Source organism: Sebastes fasciatus, chromosome 11 (genome assembly GCF_043250625.1).
Source record: "Sebastes fasciatus isolate fSebFas1 chromosome 11, fSebFas1.pri, whole genome shotgun sequence".
NCBI lineage: Eukaryota > Metazoa > Chordata > Actinopteri > Perciformes > Sebastidae > Sebastes > Sebastes fasciatus.
In genome coordinates this window covers 11,981,688-12,005,030 of record NC_133805.1, presented here as the reverse complement: position 1 = coordinate 12,005,030, position 23,343 = coordinate 11,981,688, and the positions used below count along the sequence as shown (strand labels likewise).

General features: G+C 39.3%; 2 protein-coding genes across 3 annotated transcripts; one reads left to right on the top strand and one right to left on the bottom strand.

Annotated features, from left to right (window-relative positions):
• The first annotated feature begins 1,994 nt into the window (after positions 1-1,994).
• Positions 1,995-9,902, top strand: LOC141776837 (sentrin-specific protease 5-like). 2 transcript variants are annotated; one of them, XM_074650658.1, is made up of 10 exons: positions 1,995-2,236; positions 3,854-4,931; positions 5,033-5,138; positions 5,635-5,782; positions 5,903-5,950; positions 7,044-7,121; positions 7,946-8,083; positions 8,214-8,297; positions 8,409-8,459; positions 8,564-9,902. In XM_074650658.1, the coding sequence occupies exons 2-10, from the start codon at positions 4,097-4,099 to the stop codon at positions 8,678-8,680; spliced, it is 1,605 nt and encodes a 534-aa protein (XP_074506759.1). In that variant the 5' UTR covers positions 1,995-2,236; positions 3,854-4,096; the 3' UTR covers positions 8,681-9,902. The 2 variants fall into 2 exon arrangements, with proteins under 2 accessions (XP_074506759.1, XP_074506758.1); XM_074650657.1 differs by having other exon boundaries at positions 3,851-4,931.
• Positions 9,903-11,447: 1,545 nt separating this feature from the next.
• Positions 11,448-22,265, bottom strand: LOC141776833 (protein crumbs homolog 1-like). The gene is made up of 8 exons (XM_074650652.1): positions 20,834-22,265; positions 19,391-20,365; positions 16,390-16,940; positions 16,104-16,269; positions 13,705-14,617; positions 13,572-13,613; positions 13,317-13,439; positions 11,448-12,215 (listed from the first exon to the last, which is right to left on the bottom strand). Exons 1-8 carry the CDS (start codon positions 20,880-20,882, stop codon positions 11,963-11,965), a joined length of 3,072 nt encoding a protein of 1,023 aa, XP_074506753.1. The 5' UTR covers positions 20,883-22,265; the 3' UTR covers positions 11,448-11,962.
• Positions 22,266-23,343: the final 1,078 nt, after the last annotated feature.

Below are 23,343 nucleotides of genomic sequence, written 5' to 3'. Positions count from 1 at the left end.
CGTCACATGTGAGTTGTACGCTGTTTTAGGATTGCTGCCAAAACAAATGTAAGCTGACAAAGTCTGGCGTGGGATGAGCCTAAATCAGTCATGGTTCCCTATGGCGAGACATCTAGAAACATCCCACACTATCTGTGATTTACAGTTTATGGAAGGGCCCAAATCTGACACAAATGTTTCTTGAATTAAATATCATACGAACTTTGTGAATAGCTTCATGTTCAAACACACATTTGTGTAACCAGCAGGGGCTCAGTGACTGGCTCAACGACACATGAGCAAAGAGGATATTTACCAACAGGTGGGGCATAGCCTAGTTCAAGGACAGGGACACTAATGCCACCCACTATTTGCTCTGTATTTCACCATTTGCACATTACACTAGTGTCTCTCCAGGTCATGACTGTACTGATTAAATAATTACTAGTAAAAAGACCCACTTTTTATTTTTTTTGTCTTTGGTTTGGGTTACTTTTCTTTTTTTCCACGCTATTTGAGATGACAATGTTTCCAATCCGTCCAGAAGTGCATGTTTAACTGATTTCTTTGGCAGGTATCCCGACATATTCTGATTATTAGTGCCGTGTGGTTTAGGGACATTGCTGCCACCCACTATTTGCTCTGTATTGGACCGTTTGCAAAATACACTATAGTGTCTCTCCAGGTCAGGGCTGTACTGATGAAAGAATTACTAGTACGTTGCACGTTTAACTCATTTCACTGGCAGGTATTCCCACATATTCTGATTATTAGTGCTGTGTGGTTTAGCAGACATTTAAAAAAAAAATGGTAAGTAGATGGTCTTCCACCAAGGCTCAAGAAGGCCTTAATTACCAGTTCACACGAAAGCCCAAATGACAGTTGTTATAAATATACACAAGCTGTTTCTCTGCTTGCTACATAGACTTAAAACTCAACAGATGCCTATAGGTTTTGACTACTGGTAAGAAAACACTAGTTCAAATAAAATGGAAAGAAAGAACAAATAATACATTTTAGGAGTAGATTTTTATAAGTAAGAAATAATTTAACTTAAATCAGAATCAGAATCTTGTTTATTGCCAGGTGTATGAGGTATACACTAGGAATTTGCTTTGGTTTTGTTGGTGCAAATAAGCAGTAAAAAACAAGAATAGAATAGATGAAAACGTTAGAATAAAATAAGAATAACAAAAATGTAATATATACAATATACAATATAAGCTGAAAACTAAAAATAAACATAATATAAACAGATAGTGGTTGGTTGACATTGCTTTTTTTTTTTTTTTTACTTATTTATTTTTACGTAAAGCTTCTTTAAAAAAATGTTTTATTGTAAGACAAGACAATACATTAACACAACAACAAGAGGACGACAAGAAAAGTGAATACAGGCCAGTTAACACATTTCTGCCATAGGATGAGAGAACCAAATGGTGTGTGCGTGTGTCTGTGTGTGTCTGTGTGTGTGTGCGCGTGAGCGTGCGTACGAGCATGTGCCTTGGGGTGGGGTCTATAGAGTGGATACATGGAGAAAGGAGAAGTTAATATCATTTTTTTTTAAGTATATATATACAGTACATATATATACATATACATATATATATATATATATATATATATACATACAGCATATACATAAATAAATACACAAATTAACAAAAAAAATAGTAAGTAGTTAACTAAGGGGAAGCATAGGGAATGAAATAACTAAATAAATGAGCAAGGAACATAATTAATTCTAATAATAATTAGACTAATCATAACAGTTATATATATATATATATATATATATATATATATATATATATATATATATATATATACAACGATAGAGTCGGGGGTGGTGGTTGGTTGGCATTGCTAAATAATAAAACCAAACTGGAAGAGCTTGTTTTAGGAACATATCTAAATCATGGATGTATTAAAAGAAAGATCTACATCATCTAAAAGCTGCATTTGTCGCTCCTAGTGACACCTCTTTCTCTCTAAAGTCTGATTGGTCTGCGCAAAGAGTGGCGCGTTTCACCCGCGACTCTCAACATGCAGTGGATTGTATACATGATGCTCAGTGCTCTTCTGCAGACTGAGAGCTAAACAGCTAAACAGCCAAACAGCTAAACAGACAAACAGCCAGACATCGTGTCATAAGTTAAAAGTGCATTAATAGTCGAGGCAGTAGACGTGGTAGACGTTTATCAGACCATAGTTCATCCCACTGAGGAGGTACAATGAGATGAACGAGGCAGTAACGGTAAGACATGTTGATGCTACAGCTAGCAGCTCACAGGTGTTGTGTTAGTAGACATGTTCGCTCATTCAGCTAGAGGTATCTGCTTGGAAACACGTGTCAAGAAGAAACTTAGCAGACTGGTAAACCTGTGAGCCTGGAGGAACCCAAATATGAATGTTAACGTCACCTGTGTGGGACATGTGGGACTCACAAACTGAGCTGTGCTGCAAAAAGCTTTGACAACCTTTGAAGCTGCATGGATTCAGGTCTCTCAGGTCTTCCAGGTCTCTCAGCTGCTGGACTCTACTACAATATCTGTGTGTAAATAAATAGTGAACGCGACTGTCTACTGTTTTGTGTAGCTTTAAACGAAGCTCTAAGCAGCTGGTTGCATTGGTGGAAGAAGTATTCAGATCCTTCACTCAAGTAGAAGTACTTTCTATGCAGCAGCAGTGTGTGTGTAGGTATATATATGTATATATACAATATATGTGTACAGTCAGGGAATGAAATTAGCATCTGCCACCTGCCAATTACAGGGTAAATGTTGGCAGTGGCAGGTAAAACATGTCATGTCACCTGCCACCATGGCAGGTTTTCCTTATATTAAGAAATATTATTTTTAAAAAGCAATTACTAAATTAAATATAATTAAAGATTAAGGTTACATGATATATTCCATAATTCTATGGTCTGGTACCACTGACTCAGTATTTATAATTTTAAAGTGTTCTACCTACTGTAGATGTCAGAAGTGGCAGACGGTAGAAATGTTCAGCGACCTGCCACTGTGGCAGGAGAGGAAACAACTTAATTTCAGACCCTGCATACAGTATATGTGTGTATATATATGGTAGCTATTACATACATGTAGTGCAGTAAAAACTACAATATTTCTTGCTGAAGAGTAGTGGAGTACAAGTATGAAATAGAAATTTGAAATACTTAAAGTACGGGTGTCTTTAAACTAGGGATGCACCGATCCGACTTTTTCAGTCCCGATACTGATACCTGGGCTTTGGGTGTTGGCCGATACCGAGTACCGATCCGATAGCAGTGTTTGATTAATAATCTGTATGCCTCACTGTGTGGGAGTGACTGGGATCATTATTTTATGTGTAAGGCAACATCTGACTTGACTTAAACATTACTTTCCCAACAAATGAATACATGTAAATTTACTGAATTGTTCTTTACGCTCCTGAAATCGTACACCAGCAACATGGCAAAAAAATCTTCAAAATTACAATTCAAGTATAAACCTTTTTTTATTGCATCAACAAACTGGTAAAAACTTAAACAGGAACTAAAGTTCCACTATATAATGTATATAGTATATAAACATAGAATTGAATTGAATAGATCGGCCCCATGCCACCGATAACCGATCCAGCTAATTGAGTCAGTATTGGCCTGATGTCCGATCCGGTATTGATGCATCCCTACTTAAAAGTATACTTAAATACAGGTATCGAGTAATTGTACTTAGTAACATTCCACCACTGTCTAGTTAACTACACATTTCAGAAACAAACTCATCTGCTTACCAGGCAAACTATGCATAACTTTTTTTAAAAGTGAGATGAAAATGTGTAGGAGCCCTGACTATAATAACACATCCATTCTGTATTGCAGCAGTTGTTCAGGCTTGGTATTACTCTACCGAAGAAGCCGTCAGAAGCGGAAGCAAAATCTAGGACAGCTGAGTAAGCGTTGAAAATCCTGTCACGGTGTGTGGGTGAGCCGACAGATACATCAGGATCCAACGCGAGTACTCACCTTTCCACTTAAAGTCTACACCGGCTCAGCTGGTAGCAGCTGACCTGATGTTTCAGCTGGGTTCCATATGCATCCAGCAGCTGAAAGGATACCCACAACCCCATGCTCTCATGTGACCCTCCATCGTTCACTCTGATCAGTCTCTCCCAGATGCACCGAACGCAGAGCCACAAAGCAAAATGCCTCAAGAGAAAAAAGCGATTCCTGTCTTCAGTCAAGGGAGTTTCTCATCTCTCCAGGCGTGCCAAGAGACGCTTGTGTTGTAAAATACAGCTTTGGATGTGGAGGAAACGGAGGGAGAAATGCCGTTTTGGGTTATTCAGAGTAAAGAAAAGAGCTTGTGGGATCAGCTCCAGCCCCTGCCTCAGCTTAGAGACACAATCACAGAACAATAAAGTCCCAACATACCACACATCACACCTAGAAAATTCAGTCAGAACAACAGCTCTTGTGTCACCTCTCAGATGTGATAATGGAGATTCAGAAGACACGCTCAGTGGGCAGAATTGTCTGCTGAAGCTGTGTGAATCTGTCATTGTGTCAGAAACGTTCACTGCTTCCAGTTCCTTGGCGAACCTGGTTATGGACACAAATTTTTCTGCGGGTAACATCAGTCAAACCGTGCTAGCAGCGATGGTGCCGTCTCAGAAAACTGAAACTTTGGTACAGCTCAGTGAACATACCCACCATTTAAAACGTTCTCACACTGTCAAACCCCTGTTGAGTACAGAGAGCGATGCATGTGGGTTAACTACACATTTTAAAGAACCAAGGACAATGGTACCAGCTCAAAGGCTCGAGGCTGACGGCCCATCAGGACAATTCACTACTGTCACTCCAGGTCAGGACCAGGCTACAAACAGAGACACTGATGAGAGAATCACTAGTAAAAAGACTTCTCAAACTGATGTCAGCCTTCTAACAAAGGACATCCACGGTAAATATTATTTCACTTTTATCATTTTCCCCTATTTTTAAAATTTTTACATGTCTGTTTTCACAGCTATTTGAGATGACAATGTTTCCACGTTTCTTTAGAATTTCTTGATGACTGCTACAGAATATATGGAAGTTTCATCCCATTACAAAAGAGAGACGTCTTGAGACATCTGGAGAGCAAGTTTAACACAGATTTCAGCGACAGGTAAATCTTTGTTGCCAAATCTTTAAACTCTACAGCGTGTGGCTGGTATTGTTTTCACCTTGTGAGTCTGTGTGTGTCATCATGGCAATATGTGGTCCTGGTTTACACCTACTGTAGCAGGAACTACCACAGAAGCGGTTTTGAGTGCCAGGTGTCTATACTGTTTGTCTGTTTGTGGACAGATTTTGTTAACGTAATAGAGTCACAAAACTCTACAGGTATGTAGTTGAGGTCGAAATGAAGGCAGAGTTCGAAGATGGGTGAGGTCCGAGCAAGGGCCCAAGGAAGTAGAGGGGTAGTAAATGGGGAAGGGGGTATTGGGCCCCCCACTTTTCACCCCTGTCCTGTTGCTCCTGGTGTGATCCCATCACAAGATGGTCTCTAGTTTTTTAGTTGTATTGATTTTTTAAAGGTGTTTAGAAGTGGACCATCCAGAGTGGTATCTGTCATGATTTTATCCCTGGACCAATTGTATTGTATTTTTCTACCTGTGCAGAAAAAAGGTGATCTTCTCAGAAGTTACCAAATACCGAACTGTGGTGGTTCAGAAGCCTGTTCCCTCCTTCCAGGTGGTCTACAAGAAACACACACTGACACTGGATGACTTGTCCACACTGGCAGATCAGAACTGGCTCAACGACCAGGTCATCATCTAACACACCAAGACTTTCAATTTTCATGCAGATTTTTTTGAGTGGAACGATTTATGTGATGAAGAAAAGCCTGAATGTAACTAATATGTATTTTTTTTCTTTCTGCTTAAGGTCATGAACATGTATGGAGAATTAATTATGGAGTCTGCCCACCACAAGGTAATCTTAAATTCTACATAGATAGCATATTTGTTTCTTCTTTTCTAGTTATAATTGGAACACCAGATGGTTGACATTTTTACCTGCGAGTGTTATTGAAATATTGCCAGCTATTAAAGGAATGTTTTGACATTTTGAGCAATGCGTATATAATCACTTTCTTGCCGAAAGTTAGATGAAAAGATGTCTGTTTGCTAAATATGAAACTACAGCCAGCAGCCAGTCATCTTAGAATAACATAAAGACTGGAAACGGGGGAAACAACTAGCCCGGCTCTGTATGTGCTAGGACTGTCGCAATATCAGATTTTCACTACACAATTATTGTGGCCAAAAGAATTTACAATAACAATATTATCGCGATATCTATAGAAAAGTTCAAATTCATCTTTTTTTCTTGTACCTTTCTCTTTTTTGGCAAAAGAATTACACTCAAAATACGAGTGTAGAGAGATAGAGAGAGAGTCTGTTACCATAACTGTACAAAAAACAGTTTATATCTCGTTCGTGTAATCCATACTAAAGCCTAAGTGTGAAAATGACCAGTTGTGGTTTTACAAGGCGGGATATATGCGGGACTATTTCTCGGTCGGACGTAGCGATTTCTTGGAGAGTTGTCATCACTGTGAGGTTGCCAGGCAACCAGTGGATACAAGGGTTTTACCACACTATTCCTTTAGTTAATCAATACTTGCATATAATCGCACTTGCATAAACTATAACTACTGGAAAACAAAAGAAGTCAGAAAGGTATGACATAGTTTTCCTGCCTTTTATAAATGGTTATTGTTAACATAAAATAGATTCAGAAAGTGACAGCATGTTTATTTATATTGCAAATGTTACAAATCTATACTCCATTCAAGTCGCCACTGACAGGCAGTTGCTGTTTACCGTGATGACGCTGCCACCTTGTGGTTTTCCGCCGCGCCCTCGCAATATGCGCGTTCATGAGCAAGTTGCAGTATGTTTTTTAAATCATGTTATATAGCCTCCAGAATAATATCAATGTTTTAAAAATGCCCGTTGTTCTCCTTTAACTTGCACAGGCCTAAATGTAAACATTTTTTATCTCCCTTTGTCCCCACTCTTAGGTCCATTTTCTCAACAGCTTCTTTCACAAGCAGCTCATGACCAGAGGATATGATGGTGTTAAGAGATGGACGAAGCAGGTTAGGTCTAAGATGGAATTGGTGTGATGATTTCTGTGTTTCTAATATAGATGGCTATTGTTGTGTGTAGATTTTTGAAAAAACAAGTCTGCATGATCAAATTATTATGAGATTGACTTAAATGAAAAGAAAGCAGAGTGATGACTGACATTTTTATGACATACTCTGATACTGTGAAATGTTATGGTATATTAGGACTTTTTTATTACTTTTGTTTTATGACATACTATACTAAGACTTTTATATGGCATGCTATACTATTACTATTTTTATGGCTATACTATTACTATACTACTCCTATTATTACTACTACTGTACTATAAGGGTGACCCCGAAGAGTCGACTATTCAACTATTCGATCTACGGAGCCTGATTCGACGGCCAATCTCACAGTTTAATCGTCTCGGTAACGGGAAAATGCGGTAATGAAACAAAGACTCATAATACCAACATAAGGCTGATAGTGTTTCAACTTAAAAGAATATGTCTACATTTATTAATCAGAGCACCCACTTACATAAGAGCATACCACTATCAGAGCACTAAATATCTTTATGAACGATTCTCTACAATTGCGGCACTATAATAATAATAATGTCTTTTTATGGCATACTATACTATGACCTTTTATGGCACACTAGAATATCACTTTTTTATAACATTATTTCATGACTTTTTTATGACTTTTTTTATTACACACTATACTATGACTTTTTCATGGCATACTATACTATAATGTTTATTTTATGATTTTTTTATGACATACTTTACTATACTTTTTTATGACTTTTTTGAGTGGCTTTAACCCCATCTTTCTTGCACAGGTGGATTTGTTTTCTAAGAGTTTACTTTTGGTGCCCATCCACCTGGAGGTTCACTGGTGTTTGGTGACAGCTGACATAGTCAAGAAGAAGATCTGCCTTTACGACTCTCAAGGGAACGCACTCCAGAAGGTTGCAAGGGTAATTTCATCTATTTTTTTTTTTGTCTCTCTAACATACTCTCTGTACTTAAACGTTTCAGTTGCTTTTCCTGCAGTAAGTTCTTTAAGTAATTTTAAAACTATTTTCCTTTATGCTTTGCATATGATAGAACATCCTGAAATACTTGATGACGGAAGCAAAAGAGAAGAAGCAAACAGATTTTTTAAGTGGATGGGTCGTGTCATTCAATGAGGTATGTTCTGTTGGTGTCATAGCCCGTAATGGTAGACTACCAAAGCTAGTGGCACAAAGGACTACAACAGATCTGATGTGATGTTTTGTCTCCCCCTGCTGTCCTTTACAGATAATCCCACAACAGACCAATGAAAATGACTGTGGAGTTTTTGTCTTGGAGGTACCAACATGCTTCCCAAGCTCAATATGCATGATTTCAGTCATTATGGTGTCTAATTGTTTGAACTCATTACATACTAACTCTATTTTCTATCTCCTTTACAGTATTCTAGATGCCTTGCTCTGTCAAATCCTCTGCAATTTTCACAGAAGGACATACCAAAGATACGCAAGAGGATCTACAAAGAGCTCTGTGACTGTAAGCTCCATGATCAGTGCTGACGACTATCTTACAGTTGTATGTATGTATTGCTGATATTATGTGCTGTTTCTGATTAGGGTAGGAAATCACCAGTCCACACTTGTCTCTTTTTAGGCCCTCATTAGCAGCTCTACAACAGCCTTAAGGCCCTGACACACCAAGCCGACGGTTGGCTATCGGACAGGCTGGGGCCGTCGGTGAGCGTCTTGTCAACCTAGTTTTTGCGGTGTGTCCCACAGCGTCGGCTCTAGTCTGCCCGTGTCGGAGGCTTTTCGGACAATTTACCATGTTGAATCAGCGGCGGAGCTCGTCACTGAGAGAAATCACCCTGATTGGCAGTTCAGCTTAAGCGAATCAGTGCACGAGAAGAGAGTTATTTCATCTCACGCAGGCGCATAACGTACGTGCTAACTGACCGTCGGCTTTAGACTTTACAGTGTGTTCAAATGCAACCGGTCAGCCAAGACAAAGGCGACGTAAGGAGACGCAACAGTCGGCTTTTATCGTCGCTATTTCTTTGATGTCGGCTTGGTGTGCCTGGGCCTTTACAGCACTGTGAGTGCCATGGCTGGCCCCGTAGGAGTGTCTTATATCAGGTGCACTGTCGCAAAATCATAATCCTTGGATGATTACTGTATTTATATGATCAATATTTAATCAGGCATGTTATTTAAGAAAGAGATCCATATGTTCCTGTTCGGGATGTTAATTTGGAATTTCTTTTGTAACCGATATCCGTCCCTTGTTTACCGATTATCAACCGTTAACCGACAAGATTAGTGCGTTTCATGCAGGTGTGCGCAAAACAGACAACTGTGTCCCCAGTTCACCCGTCCGGGAGAGTTACTGTAGCAGCCACGACGCTGCGTTTATTGTTGTGGACACATGCAGCCACTTTCCCACATCTACAGTGCACCAACAGAGCCTTACCGAATGGACTGCCTGTCAAAATGGATCTAATCTGTCAGGGTCTGTGTTTAAGTGTGTTACTTATTTTCTGATATCTGTACACCTTATTTGCACATTTAATAAGTCAAATTTTGCTTCCATTGACATTTGTTTGCATCATAGTTTACCTGTTAGCACCAGATGACTGAATAGAAGCTACCGGTATGTGTATTTTGTTTGTAAAGAAAGTTAGGTTGTCACACTGGAATCAGTGTCCAAAGTATTATTATTTTGTTTGTCTGCAAAATAGAAATATGTTTATAAAGTTTTAAATAAAAGCAGAATGTTTCCAAACATTTCACAAAGTTTATTTTATGTTTTCACCATACAGATCAGGTTCTATATGCACTGCATACAAAATGCACTTTCATGAAAAAGTCATATTATAGTATGTCGAAAAAATTCATGAAAAAAAAGACCTAGTATAGTATCGCGAAAAAAAGTCACAGTATAGCATGTCTGAAAAAATTCCTGAAAAAAAAGACCTAGTATAGTATGTTGAAAAAATTCATGAAATATAATCATAGTATAGAATGTAGAAAAATTTCATGAAATATATTGATAGTATAGTATGTCGAAAAAAATCATGAAAAAAAGTCATATTATAGTGTGGTGAAAAAATTCATAAAAAAAGTCATAGTATAGTATGTCAAAAAAATTCATGGAAAAAGTCACAGTATAGTATTTCGAAAAAATTCGTGAAAAAAAGTCATAGTATAGTATGTCAAAAAAATTCATGAAAAAAAAGTCATAGTACAGTATGTCGGAAAAAAATTTCAGCAATTTCATGAAAAAAAGTCATATTATAGTATAAAAAAATTCCTGAAAAAAAAGTCACAGTATAGTTTGTCGAAACATTGCCTGAAAAAAAGTCACAGTATAGTCTGTTGAAAAAATTCATGAACAAAAGTAATATTATAGTATGTCGAACAATTTGATGAAAAAAGTCATAGTATAGCATGTCGAAAAATCTCACCAAAAAAAGTCACAGTATAGTATGTCGAAAAAATTCATGAAAAAAGTCATAGTATGTCACATACTATGACTTTTTTTTAGTCTTTCGCCATACTATACTATGACTTTTTTTCCGACCTACTATCTATTACATTTTTCACATTTAAATTTATATGACTTTTTTGCATTTTCTTTGACATACTAAACTATGACTTTTTTTACATACTATGTATGAAATTTTTCAATTCTTTCAACGTACTATACTATGACTTTTTTTTCGAGATCACATACTCTGACATTTTTGCATTTTTCAACGTACTATACTATGATGTTTTTTTAGATATACTATTACATTTCTTTAATTTTTTCCGCATACTATACTATGAATTTTAAATTGACTTTTTTTGCATTTTTTTCAACATCCTATACAATGACTCTTTGCATTTCTGTCAACGTAATTTATTATGACTGTTTTTCGACAAACTATACTCTGACTTTTTTTTGCATTTTTTCGACATACTATACTATGACTTTTTTTTCAACATCCTATACTATGCCCTTTTTTGATGTTAATCGACATACTATACTTTGACTTTTTTGCATTTTTTCGACATACTTCACTGACTTTTTTTTCGACATACTATATTCTGACTTTTTTTTTCGATACACTATACTTTTTTGCGATTTTTGTGACATTTTTAAGACACACTATACTATAATTTTTCATCATTTATGACACTTTTGAGTGGCTTTAGCCCCATATTTCTTGCACAGTTGGATTTGTTTCGTAACAGTTTACTTTTGGTGCCCATCCCCCTTAAGTTTCACTGGTTGCAAAGGTATTTTTAATGTTTTAAATAAAAGCAGATAATTTCTATTTCTACATTTCACGTTCACGTTTTAAGTTTATTTTATGTTTTCATCGTACAGATCAGGTTCTGTATGCACTGCATGCAGAATAGCCTTTATCATTTATATTAGGCTACATACATATTTGTAAATACACAACTTCCTAGCTATAGATATAGGTATTTTTTTCATATCCAGTAGATTATAACTGTATGTGAGTGTGTCCCTGAACAGTTATAAAACATATACTGATTAGAAAAGTGTTCCAGATAAAACGTGGAAATTTAAGGCACAAGACAAACTCTAAAGTGTGGCTTTCAGTATGAGAACCAGATAAAATGTATAAATATACTGTATGGAGCAATTAGTATTCATTACTATATAGTTCTGTTCACAACAGACACACTTCTATTACTGGCATTGTCAGTACACTAGATACACTAGGTTCCTGATAACACATTACATGATTTTTGGGTACCAAATTTGTTCAATTTTACTCCAGTGTGACCATCTACCCGGATCAAGTTTAGTCTCGTTTGACAATCAAGGGTCTAATCGTTGACGTTGAATCCCCACTCAATTTCTGGCTCATCGTCCATACGCATCAGAAGGTAGGACGCCAACTGGAAGAGGTTCTGCCATAGGCCCAAGAAGAGGTACAGGTAGAAATCACTGATGTCCATTTGGCAGTGTATCCCTGAGTGATTGATATCACACACGCACTCAAAACTGTTCACATAGTTGACGCAGAAGCCTCCGTTCATACATGGGTCTGAGGCACATTCATCCACATCTTTCTCACACCTGGAAGGAAACATAAGGACAGAAGGGTTATAGAACAAAAACAAGAAATAGTAAAACATAACTCTAGAAAGTTAGGGCTATCCCAAACAAACTGACAGAGCGTTTATCTGCCACAAGAGGCACTGTGGTTAAGCCATAGTGGTGGTGGGCCATTGTAATAGTTGTGAGGGAGAAAATAGTGTAGTGAAAGTGTTAAAAATTTACACAATTTAAAATCCAAATGGGAGACTTAATCCTGTAGTAATATATTTTTGGCCACTTGAGGGCAGCAGGAACAAGCTCCAGTGACATATTATTACCTTTTAAATTGATATGTGAATTTGTCAGCAAACAGTGTCTTATTTGCACATAGCATTTATTTGAAGTCGTGCTTCTGGCCACAATGTAAGGCAAATATTCACTCTTTTTTTAGCTCTGTTTTTGGTCTCCACTAAATCCTGTGGGAAATATCTGGACCTTTAGCTGCTAAACGTTTCACTGTGTTCACCAGCTGGTTGCTAATTTTGTCTGTCTGCAGTTTGGTGCTCAACAGGTAGCATACAGTGAGTTTTTAGAGCTTTTTTCAGCAAAAGATGCATCTAAAATGAACACTGATGAAAGCGTTGAGAGTGAACGAAGACAGACAAGTTGCTGACTGTAAAACCAAAACAATGAGCTGAACTACAGAGTTGGGTAATCATTTTCTGTGAGTTTGTCAATTCAAACGATTCATCCATCCATTATCTGTAACCACTTATCCTATTGGAGGTTGCGGGGGGCCATTCAATCCAATGTTAATATCAAAACATTGGCGATAGCAGCTTTAAGAACAGACCTGGCTGGTTTTTGTCAACCTTTTCTGGCTCAAGATCCTGATTTTAGGTCCCAAATTTCTCATCTGCAGAGGTATTTACAAATTAATTTACTGGCAATTATGCTGTGTTTAAAACCAAGAAAATTATTCCAATTAATTTAATTTTCAAAATGTATCACAGACTTATGATATATCAAACCTTTTCTGAATATTTAGTGACTCCATGTGCGGCCATTAGGTGCTGAACCCTAGGCTTAAGAAACCTCTAGGTCAGCAAAGAGGATTAAATATTAATATGCATGTCTTACCACTGTCCCGTGAAACCAGACAGGCAGTAACAGGCGTTGTCTGCTTCAGAGCAGTTCCCTCCATTAAAGCAGTTGTAGTTCCATCTTGTACCCGTGCATGTTGATACAGGCAGCTGAGGAAGTCTTAACAGATAAAAGAACACAACAATAAATGACAATGCCCTTTCAGATTGGCACAGGTGGATTTAATATTTAGTGGGATAGTGAAACAATGGAAATGTGTTTATTTTTAGTATTTAACGTAAAAGCACTTACGGATTGGTCTCAATGTACCATGGGATTTCAGGAATTTTCTGCCTGTAAGAAACCAGTTTATATTATAGATATAGATATATGCTACTTTAAGCTTGGTGTCACAGAGATATTTATAAACTCTGGAAGAACTCACTCGCAGTATTGGCCCGTCAGATTATGAGGGCAGAGGCACGCGTAGCTCTTGAAACCTTTGAGGCAAATGGCGCCTTTGCTGCAATTGTTGTTTTCACACATGTCAACTTCCACTTCACACTGTTTACCGCGGTACTCCGGCTCACACACACACTTGAATCCTTCAGTTAGGTCGATGCAGTCGCCGTGGATGCAGGGGCTTGAGATGCAGGTGTCTGTCGGGTCTTGACACAGTGGACCCTTCCACTCAATGGGACATGTGCAATGGTGCAGGTCAAACAGGTCCTCACACACACCTTCGTTATTACAAGGGTTGGGTTCGCACACATTGGCTCCCCAGCAGCCGTAACGTAGGGCAGCGTTGCCGTTTATCCTCTCAAACTGCTCCTCCTGAGGTCTGGGGAAGTTCAACTCTGTGTCCAGGTGGAAAGGGAGAGGAAGGCCTCCGATCTCCACCAGGCCCAGACAGCCAGACAGGTTCACTCCGGTGTCCAGACTCAGTCCCCCCAGGAAAATGTCTGCTCCCTCCTTAAGAAAATCCACGTTCGTCACAGCTGTTTTGAATACGCTTAGCTCCTTCTTGCCTCCATCCACAGCCATGATCCACCTGGAGGTCGAGAGTGTCTGGTTCTCCGTGCTGAGCTCCACAGTGTGCCATTCTCCATCACTGATTGGACCCTTGCTTTGAACTGTCACCTTGCGGGAATCAGCCCCCGCCTGGAGCTCCATGACCACATGAGAGTCCAGGAGGGAGACGGTGAGGTAGTCCGAGTCCTTTTGTGCATGCAGTAAGGTGGCAGCGGACTGTCTTGAGCGGAAGCTGAGGGAGACACTGCTGAGGCTGCGCTTGATCTTCCCATTGCTCCGGTAGTGCAAAATACTGCTGTCAACCCGAAATGTCACGTTGGACAAACCTGAAGGAGAGAAATGGAAGAGACTTAATGAAGTGAAATGAAATTTTACAATTTACTGTAATTTTTCCATTCATTTAATCTATTCGCTATTCTTATTATAATCATCCCTGCTGAACCTTAAAGCCTCTGAAAACTTAGTTTCAAATCTTAAAGAGTAACTTAACACCAGGCTGTAAAGCGATTACTGCTCTCGTTTCAAGCCTGTTGCATCTGTAGCCACGCCCACTGGTGATGTCACAGTGTCCTAAAGTACACCTGTACATCACTATAGGAAGACAAAAAGTTAAACCAAGAGGTCATCAAAATCAAGCTTTTCAGGGTGTATTAAGTTAGTCTTTACGATTTTTCGCATAACATTAAATACTCGTGTCTAATAGCAAACAATCATCTTTGTTATTATTTATGTTTGCATGAAAATCTGCTTCATCCGGACTGTGTGATTTGATTTTATTAAACTTGACTTGCGGTTGCCTGGCAAACTAAGCAATAACCCGACAACTGTGATCACGCTTTGATGAAAGCATTGCTCAATGGTATTATGTGAAGTCATCTTTTTCCAACTTAGCCCACTTTAAACCAGTGCGAAGATCACAGACAAAAACAATATGAAATGTAAAACAAATGTAAAAACTTTTCGAACTTTGGCAAAAAATCGTGTGTTCATGTAGGTACCCATCGGTCAAAGTGTCAAGCTAATTTTAAAAATAGATTTTATGGGTTTAACCATTTAAATAGAGCAGTTTAAAACATTATTGTCTGTTTGTCTGAACAACAGACAAAACAAACCATGGATAAACAGCATATTGTTCATCTATTGGGTGATTGGCGGTGACGTGACATCGACGAATCCACAAAACAACAGAGGAAAAAGGCTTCCAAAATGTGTCAGTAATAACACAAAGAGAAAAAGAGGAGAGCTGCCGTTGAATGCAGAAAAGTGAGAAAACTAATTGTAAACATGTGTGCAAAATACAACCACTTGATGGCATGGAAAACTCAGGGAAAAAAAGGCTTGAACTGGCAGCTACTCTGGATCAACGGCTCCCCTCCTTTTCTCTTTGTGAACATGTGACATCTCCATGAAGACTTGTCATCATAAACTCCCACAGGCACTTGGCGGTAGACTTAATCTGACCGGGGATTAACACGTCTTAGAGGAATCCTATGTGGGATCCCTGCCTCAACTCTGTCCCCTCTGTAATCAGCCTCGCTGTAATTAATCAGTGCCCGCGCACTGCAGAGAGTCCCTCCAGTGGATACAAACCAAGACCGGAAATGGGCTTATACATTTATTATGGATCCTTTTTCTTGGCAATGTCTTTACGTGTCAGGGTGGATGTACACATTGTACTATTCATAGCATGGATCCTATCCCTTTCCATTCTTAGAAAGCCACTTAGACTTTTTTAGCCCATGTATTTTTAAGACAATGTTCTTTCCAGGACAGGAATAGTGCAATAACAGGTCCTCATCTCAAGACACTCACACTCAAAGCCCTGAGAGCGGGGTTGGCAAACAGTAGCGGCGGGGCAGGGAGAGAGCTCGCACCATTTCACTTCCTCACAGCGCTGCCCTGCGGTGTTGGGGGGGCAGTTACAGATGAAATCGTCCCACATGGAGTAACACACTCCGCCGTTGAGACAGGGGTTGACCTAATGAAGAGAAAACAAACCCGAGTAAATCAAGCCTATAGCCTCCAGTGTCCTCATTATTAGTGCAGATAAGGAATGAAAATGTGTTACAAGCTCATTAAAGACAACATAATGACTCACAGCACAGGCATTGTCACTGCTGCATCCTTGTGCAACATTGATGAGTTGCTCCAGGCTGTAAGATCCCACTGGAGTTGCAATGGCATAGAACTGCAGTCGTTTGCTGTTAATCCTCAGATCCTGGACACATCCTTTAAAGTAGCCACCAAACGAGGCAGAAGCCCTTGAGTCTGGTAGTCCGCCAACAAAAAACAGATCCCCGGGATGGGCTCGAATGGGCCTAATGGGCATAGAGCCCTGGCTTCGGGCTGACTGGAACAATGTGGCCGCCGTTCCTTCCAGCTTCACAGTCACCAGATGGAAATGTCCGTCATTGACCGCATCCCGACCAACAAGGGTCTCAAAGTTGTTGACCTGAACTTTGACCCTGCCCTCTTCCAGCCACAGACGGAGGTACTGGCTGGTGCTGTTGGCCAGGATGAGGAGCAGGCTGCTGGACTGTCTGGTGCGAATGAACATGGATGTAGTTACAGAATCACCTGGGTCATCATCCAATGAAAAGGACGCATAACTCTCCAGGTCTTTGTTTCCAAATCTTGCTGTGATATGCTCTGCATGGGCACAGGGAAGAGAGAGAAAAGGCCATGACAGTCAAACTTAAACAAGACTTCATGAACAGTGCATCTTAAAGGAATAGTATGATATTTTGTAAAATATGCTTAAACGCTTTCTAAACAGTCAGATAAGAGGATTGAAACAGTCTTATGTCTGTCCATTAAATATGAAGCTACAGCCAGCAGCCGGTTAGCTTAGTTTAGCTCCATCCAGGAGTCTCCACTGGTTGCCTGGCAACTGCTCAGAGCCAAGAAAGAGTCCAGCACATAACCCCCCGTAAAACGATAAATTGTCGTTTTTACACTTCGTTTCTTGTGACTAATGAGATACGACTTGTTAATAAATTAGTTTAAATCATAGACTGAATATAAAGATGGACGATGCGTCTCCACTTCCTCCAACTGTACAGAAGTGAAGCCAAAATGTCCCGGATACGGGAGCTGCCTTCTTGAGATTTTGATGTCATTTGGAGCCAGAGTCTGCGCGGTAGTTATCGGGCGGTGGAACCGCGGTATCGAAGTCACCCGCCTGGACCAATCGCAAGCAAAGATCGGCCACAGCTTGTTAGCGAGAGAGACTCACAGCTGTCAATCATGACGTCTCACACACTTATAGCATCAAATAACTAATTAAAACAAAACTAATCAGAAAAATGAACACTTGAGCAGACATCAGTGTGATAAGAACTACCTAAAATGACAGAAACCATCTTTGGGAAAAATGTATTTGACGTGTACTTTTGACTTTTTAGTTCGGCCCATGTCCTATCCGCTAACATGGAGGGGGCGGGCTTTATGACCTATACTGCAGCCAGCCACCAGGGGGCGATCAAGATGTTTTGGCTTCACTTTTAGGGAGCTGTCATGTCGTACATCTTTATATACAGTCTATGGTTTAAATATTCAGTTTCTCCCTGTTTCCGGTCTTTATACTAAGCTAACCTGGCTGTAGCTTCATATTTAATGGACAGACTTGAGAGTTGTATTGTACTGTATCTCTTTGCCAAAAAGCAAATAAGCGTATTTCCTGCAGCTATCAATATTATGGACCATGAACTTAATAAAAGCCTGTTTTGACAGACAGGTGAGGTTATGGACTATTTCCAGCATTGTTTTGATGATGAAGAATGCTTTCTGTTCGGTGACAAGAAGCTGCCGCTGAGGAAACCAACCAACGAAAATGCCTCTCTGTGACGCGAGTCCATAAGACTCTCAGATTTGTCAAAGTGAAGGCATGCAGGGTGAGCAGCTCAAACCCACGTTTTTTTAATCCTCAGCCCAGGTGTTGCTGAATGCCTCCTAATTGCATGACTGTGTGGCTAAACATGGTGCTATTTCTACTGACTAAGTAAGCTCCTTTAAAGTCTACTGACTAATTTTATTAACCCGCTGGGCGGCTCTCTTTGTAGCTAACCATTGAGATTTGTGCTCTGAGGTTGAACTTGACTTGACCTGTAGCATGTCTTCCAGTAATTCTGTTTAGACAAGTGTCATACATTTCTACATACAGTAAATCTGTTCATACAGTTAAGCATTCGGTTTTATGCAAATCTAATCCTCATTAAAAACCTATAACAGCAATGAGAGCTATACACCATACACAAACACATCAAATCTCAGTTTCATCATCCTCGGGTAACTCTTGTCTGACATAGCCAGGCGGCAACCACCGGTTCTGAAAAGTGAAGCCAATGCTGAAGTGCCTTAAACTTGCATTCTTTCTAACAGCCAGCAGGGGGCGACTCCTCTGGTTGCAAAAAGAAGTCTAATTATATAGAAATCTATGAGAAAATGACCCTACTTCTCACTTGATTTATTACCTCAGTAAACATTGTAAACATGAGTTTATGGTCTCAATCGCTAGTTTCAAGTCTTCTTCAATACAGCATGATGTTCATTTAGTAAATTATGGTCCCATTTAGAGTCAAATAGACCATAAAGCAGGAGATGCTTTAGGACGTGGCTACCTTGTGATGGACAGGTCGCTACCACGGCGTTGTTCGGTCTGGAACTAGTCCATATTTTCGTCTTACAACTTTAACCCTTTAAAAATGTCTTATTCAGCGTTCGGTTGTACATAGCTCCACCCTTTCGTGTCACTTCTGATTGCGAAAAAACAAGATGACGACGGCCAAAATGCTGAACTCGAGGCTTCAAAACCGTAGTACACAAACCCATGGGTGATGTCATGGGGACTACGTCCACTTCATATATTCTATGGTCATAGGCCATATTTTATAAATTAAATAACATGTCTTAAAGGTGTAAAGTGCTAAAAGTGGTGATGCCTCCTCAAAGCAAAAAAATAAAGTTAAGCTCTTATTTTGAGAGGTAACTCAAGTTTGTTCAAGTTTTCTTGGAGGAAAGAGGCAAAAAGGAAGAAAAGATTCTGGGAACTGAACCCACTGGTTGCAATAATTTGCTGCCAGTGTGCGTGTACGTCTTACCATCTGCACAGTTGTTTCCTTCATATGGCCTGTGGCACTCACACGTGTAGCTCCTCCAGCCCTGGCTCACACAGCGCCCTCGGTTCTGACACGGGCTGTCATCGCACTTGTCTTTGTCGCTGCATCCCTCGGTGATGTTTTCCTGGGCGTCTGAATCTTCTGGCACTACAGCAGGCAACACCAGAAGCGAGTCCACAAACACATCTCTGAAGCAGCCCAGAAAAGCAGGCAGGTAGTCTGCTGCTTCAACCGCTGCTCTGCCCGAACCCCAGTTCCCCCCGACTGCTCCTATGAAGAGGCTTTGACGAACTGTTCCTGGCTCGGGGAGAGCAGACGCTTGCTCAAGCAGCTGGACTTCACCCCTGGAGTCTCTGGTGCAGCCTCCCTCGGTGCAGAGCAGCCTGATGAGGCTGACCACGCCACCCAGTGATGCTTCCACTGTGTACCACTTGTTGTTGGACAAGTACTTCGGCAGCTCCTGAACCAGCGTGCTGGAGCCTTGACCTCTCAGGCTGCGCAGGCAGAGACGTCCGTCCATCAGCTCAATGCTGAGGAGCAGGTCATCCACCCTGCGTTGCAAGAGGGTGCCGACCGGCCTCGCCGTCCTGAAGCTGAACGTCACATTAAGAGGAGCCTCTGGGTCTAGAAGCCGAGTCTCTACGTACATGTAGCCTCGGGACTCAAATGAGAAGACGGTGAAGGTCTGGCATCGGGGGCCTACGAAGCCAGCAAGGCAGATGCATGTATAAGCGTGCTGATCATTGACAAGCAAGGGAGAGCATATTCCTCCATTCTCACATTGGTTGTCATCACAGCCTGAAAGTGCAGTTGTGCAGTTCTCTCCTCCATATAGGCGCCCATTTTGGCTTTGTTGGGAGCAAAGGCATCTGAAACCTCCATTGTGGGTCTCACATAGACCACCATTTTGGCATGGCTGCTGATCACATCCGTTGATGTCCTCTTCGGAGAAAGTGCCTGGGGAGACAAATACAATCCAATATTAACTTCTTAAAAACAATGAATCAAATAAAACTTAAGCTGCATGCAAATTTTAAGCACGTGTCAGTGAGGTTCAGCATACAGTCACAGATATGTGTGTATAAGCAAACTAAAGATGAGAAACCAAAACAACAAAACATAATAACTGCTTAATTTAATCTAATTTATTTTATTTTATTTTATTCTATTTAAAAAATACAGTGTAAAAACCAAAAACTAGAATGTAAATCAACTGTACAAATGCATGTTTTGTTTTACATTATACACTTGTTGGACACTTCAGCCAAAAAGTATTTCAAAACATGACAATGATCAGATTAGATGACAATCAGGAAAAACATATTTATTTTTTTAAACAACTTATCTTTAACTATAATGACTAACATATGATAAGCATTTGCAAATAATATCCATCTCTAATTACATACTGTATCCAAACATTACCCGCATAAAGCATCCATAACATCCACACATGCACGCTGAATCTCAACATTGTCCTCAACAAGTCCTCCGAAATTAATAAATGTTTGGCAATGTCTTCATTTCAGGTCAAATACAGGTGGGGAGTTCTTGTGTGTGCAGCTCCATCTTCAGCTCTGCTCCTCTGTGCATGTATGTGTTTACTGATGTGCGCGGGAGCGGTGCAGGCCAGACAGAAGGGATTAGGCTAATGCACTTACAATGTGGTGGCGAAGGGAGGGGTGCATCCAGGTGGCTAATTTGAGCAACTCCAAAAATCCTCCCTAGACGGAAGTCGGATGAAAACAATGGGATGTGAGAGATAATGAACTTTACCAAAAACTGAAATTCAGTTTCTCTTTATTACAACTTCAGTAGGGAATATTCCCACAATTCAACCATAAATACTCCCTGAAAATGGACATAAACATGTTTATACACGTGGGCACAAGCACGCAAAGGTGTACTACAAGGCGTGTCCTCAGTTGAGTACTTTGGCTGCAGCAGTTGGCTGGACCGAGGCCCGGTCTTTCAAAGAAGTAAACTGGTACTTCTAATCTGGGAAGAACCTCTGCCGTTAAAACGTCATCACTAGTAATTTACCTGAAGAGACCTAAGAGCTTTCAATTGGCTTAATAATAATACTTACTGTTCTTTTTAGAGTTACTTGTTTTGCAGTTGCTCTGGCTCAGGTTTCTATAATTGCACGCACGGTTTGTTATGGCCCAGGCTTTATAAGAGCATATGTTCATTTTGGAAGTATGTGTAAGTGCAAATATAGCCAGTGTATTTGCACACATATCTAAATCTATAGATAGACTCATAGGATAAACCTTGAGTTAAGACCAATGGTTGAATAAGTATCATATATTTTACTTAAGTAACAGTAGCCCTACCACAATTTTAAAATACTGTTACAAGTTAAATTCCTGCATTCATAACCTTACTTAAGTAAAAGTAGGTAAGTGCTATCAACAAAATAGCTAAAGTTTAATAGTAAAAGTATATCATAAAAGTACTCTATGAAGCCAAAAAGTCAGTGTTACATAATTATATATTATACTACTAAAGTATCATTAGTGGTGTGTTAACATGTAAGCAGCATATTAATGTTGTGACTGGCTGCATTAGAGGTAATTCTAATCATTATTATGTTGGGTGGTTTAATTTACTGTATTTCACATGGTCAGGTTTTTTTAAATATTCATTTGCAAAGTACTATAACTTTAGCTGTCAGACAAATGTAGTGGAGTGAAAGGTATAATATTTTCCTTTTTGTGGAGTAAAAGTATAAAGAAACAAAACTTTAAAGTACTAATATAATAAGTAAAGTACAAGTAGGCCTACGTCAGAATTGTACTCAGGTATGCTACATACTGTATGATCATACATGTAATCACCGTATGACCCTGTAAGATCTCACTTGTAGGTCCATAACTGCACTGTGGAATATTGCACAAGCAAAAATAATAACCCATAAAGATCATCTCAAATAAAACAATGTTTAAATCATAAGTTTATGAAGGAAGGAAAATATATATAATTCTCCTATAATTCTCGCTATAAACATTAACCATCATTTAAAAAACACGTATGTACAATATGTTTTCCTTCTCCATTTTAAAACTGTGATCATAGACAGTGTTTTCTTATAAATTTAACTAGTTGTCAGAGTTTTCATTGGGTCTAAAATTTGTATTCGTCTGCTTATCCATTTTTATTTTTATTATCACGCATATTCACTTAAAGCATTCTTCGATTTGTTTTTGGTCTTTGCTTTTAATTTAAAGGTCCCATATTCAGAAACTTTGCATTCGATACAAGCTGTCAGGATTTCTGCCCATTCGTGATGTCACAAATATACAATATTTAGACCCTTGACACAATTTTAAACGTAAACATTCTAAATGTGTCTCAGTTTATTCCTGGTTAAAGTGTATGTGAATGACATCAGCTGACAAGATGTACACATGGACCCAAGCTGTTGCCTAGCAACGCAATTCTGTTGCAATTCCGTCAAAATGTGCTAAAACGCAGCGTTTCAGACAGAGGGTAAATACAGGCATATTCAGGCTGACAGTATGAGGAAATAAAAGGTTTTTTTAAACATTAAAGTATGTAAACATGTTCTAGTAGAAACACAAAATACAAAGATGAACCTGAAAATGACCATAATATTGGACCTTTAACTAGTTGTCAGAGTTTTTATTGGCTTTAAAAATTGTATTTGTCTGCTTATCCATTTTTATTTTTATTATCACGGATATTCACTTAAAGCTTTCTTAGATTTTTTTGGTCTTTGCTTTTAATTTAAAACAATGAATACCTTGAATATTTTTGCCTTTCCTTTAGAGCTGTACTGATTAATCGATTAGTTGTCAACAATCAAATTAATCGCCAACTATTTCGATAATCAATAAATCATTGTTTTTAAGAGAAAAAGTCAAAATTCTTGCTGCATACTTGAGTAGATGTATATAGTTGCTTTCATAGAC

Excerpts from the sequence above, each read along its gene's own strand:
- LOC141776837 (XM_074650658.1), top strand. The coding sequence starts at position 4,097 with ATGCTCTCATGTGACCCTCCATCGTTCACTCTGATCAGTCTCTCCCAG. Across the intron at positions 4,932-5,032 it reads TCTAACAAAGGACATCCACG|AATTTCTTGATGACTGCTAC; the intron begins GTAAATATTATT and ends ACGTTTCTTTAG. Across the intron at positions 7,122-7,945 it reads TTAAGAGATGGACGAAGCAG|GTGGATTTGTTTTCTAAGAG; the intron begins GTTAGGTCTAAG and ends TTTCTTGCACAG.
- LOC141776833 (XM_074650652.1), bottom strand. The coding sequence starts at position 20,882 with ATGTTGAGATTCAGCGTGCATGTGTGGATGTTATGGATGCTTTATGCG. Across the intron at positions 14,618-16,103 it reads CCGCTCTCAGGGCTTTGAGT|GTTTGTCCAACGTGACATTT; the intron begins GTGAGTGTCTTG and ends TCTCTCCTTCAG. Across the intron at positions 13,614-13,704 it reads CTGACGGGCCAATACTGCGA|GCAGAAAATTCCTGAAATCC; the intron begins GTGAGTTCTTCC and ends GGTTTCTTACAG.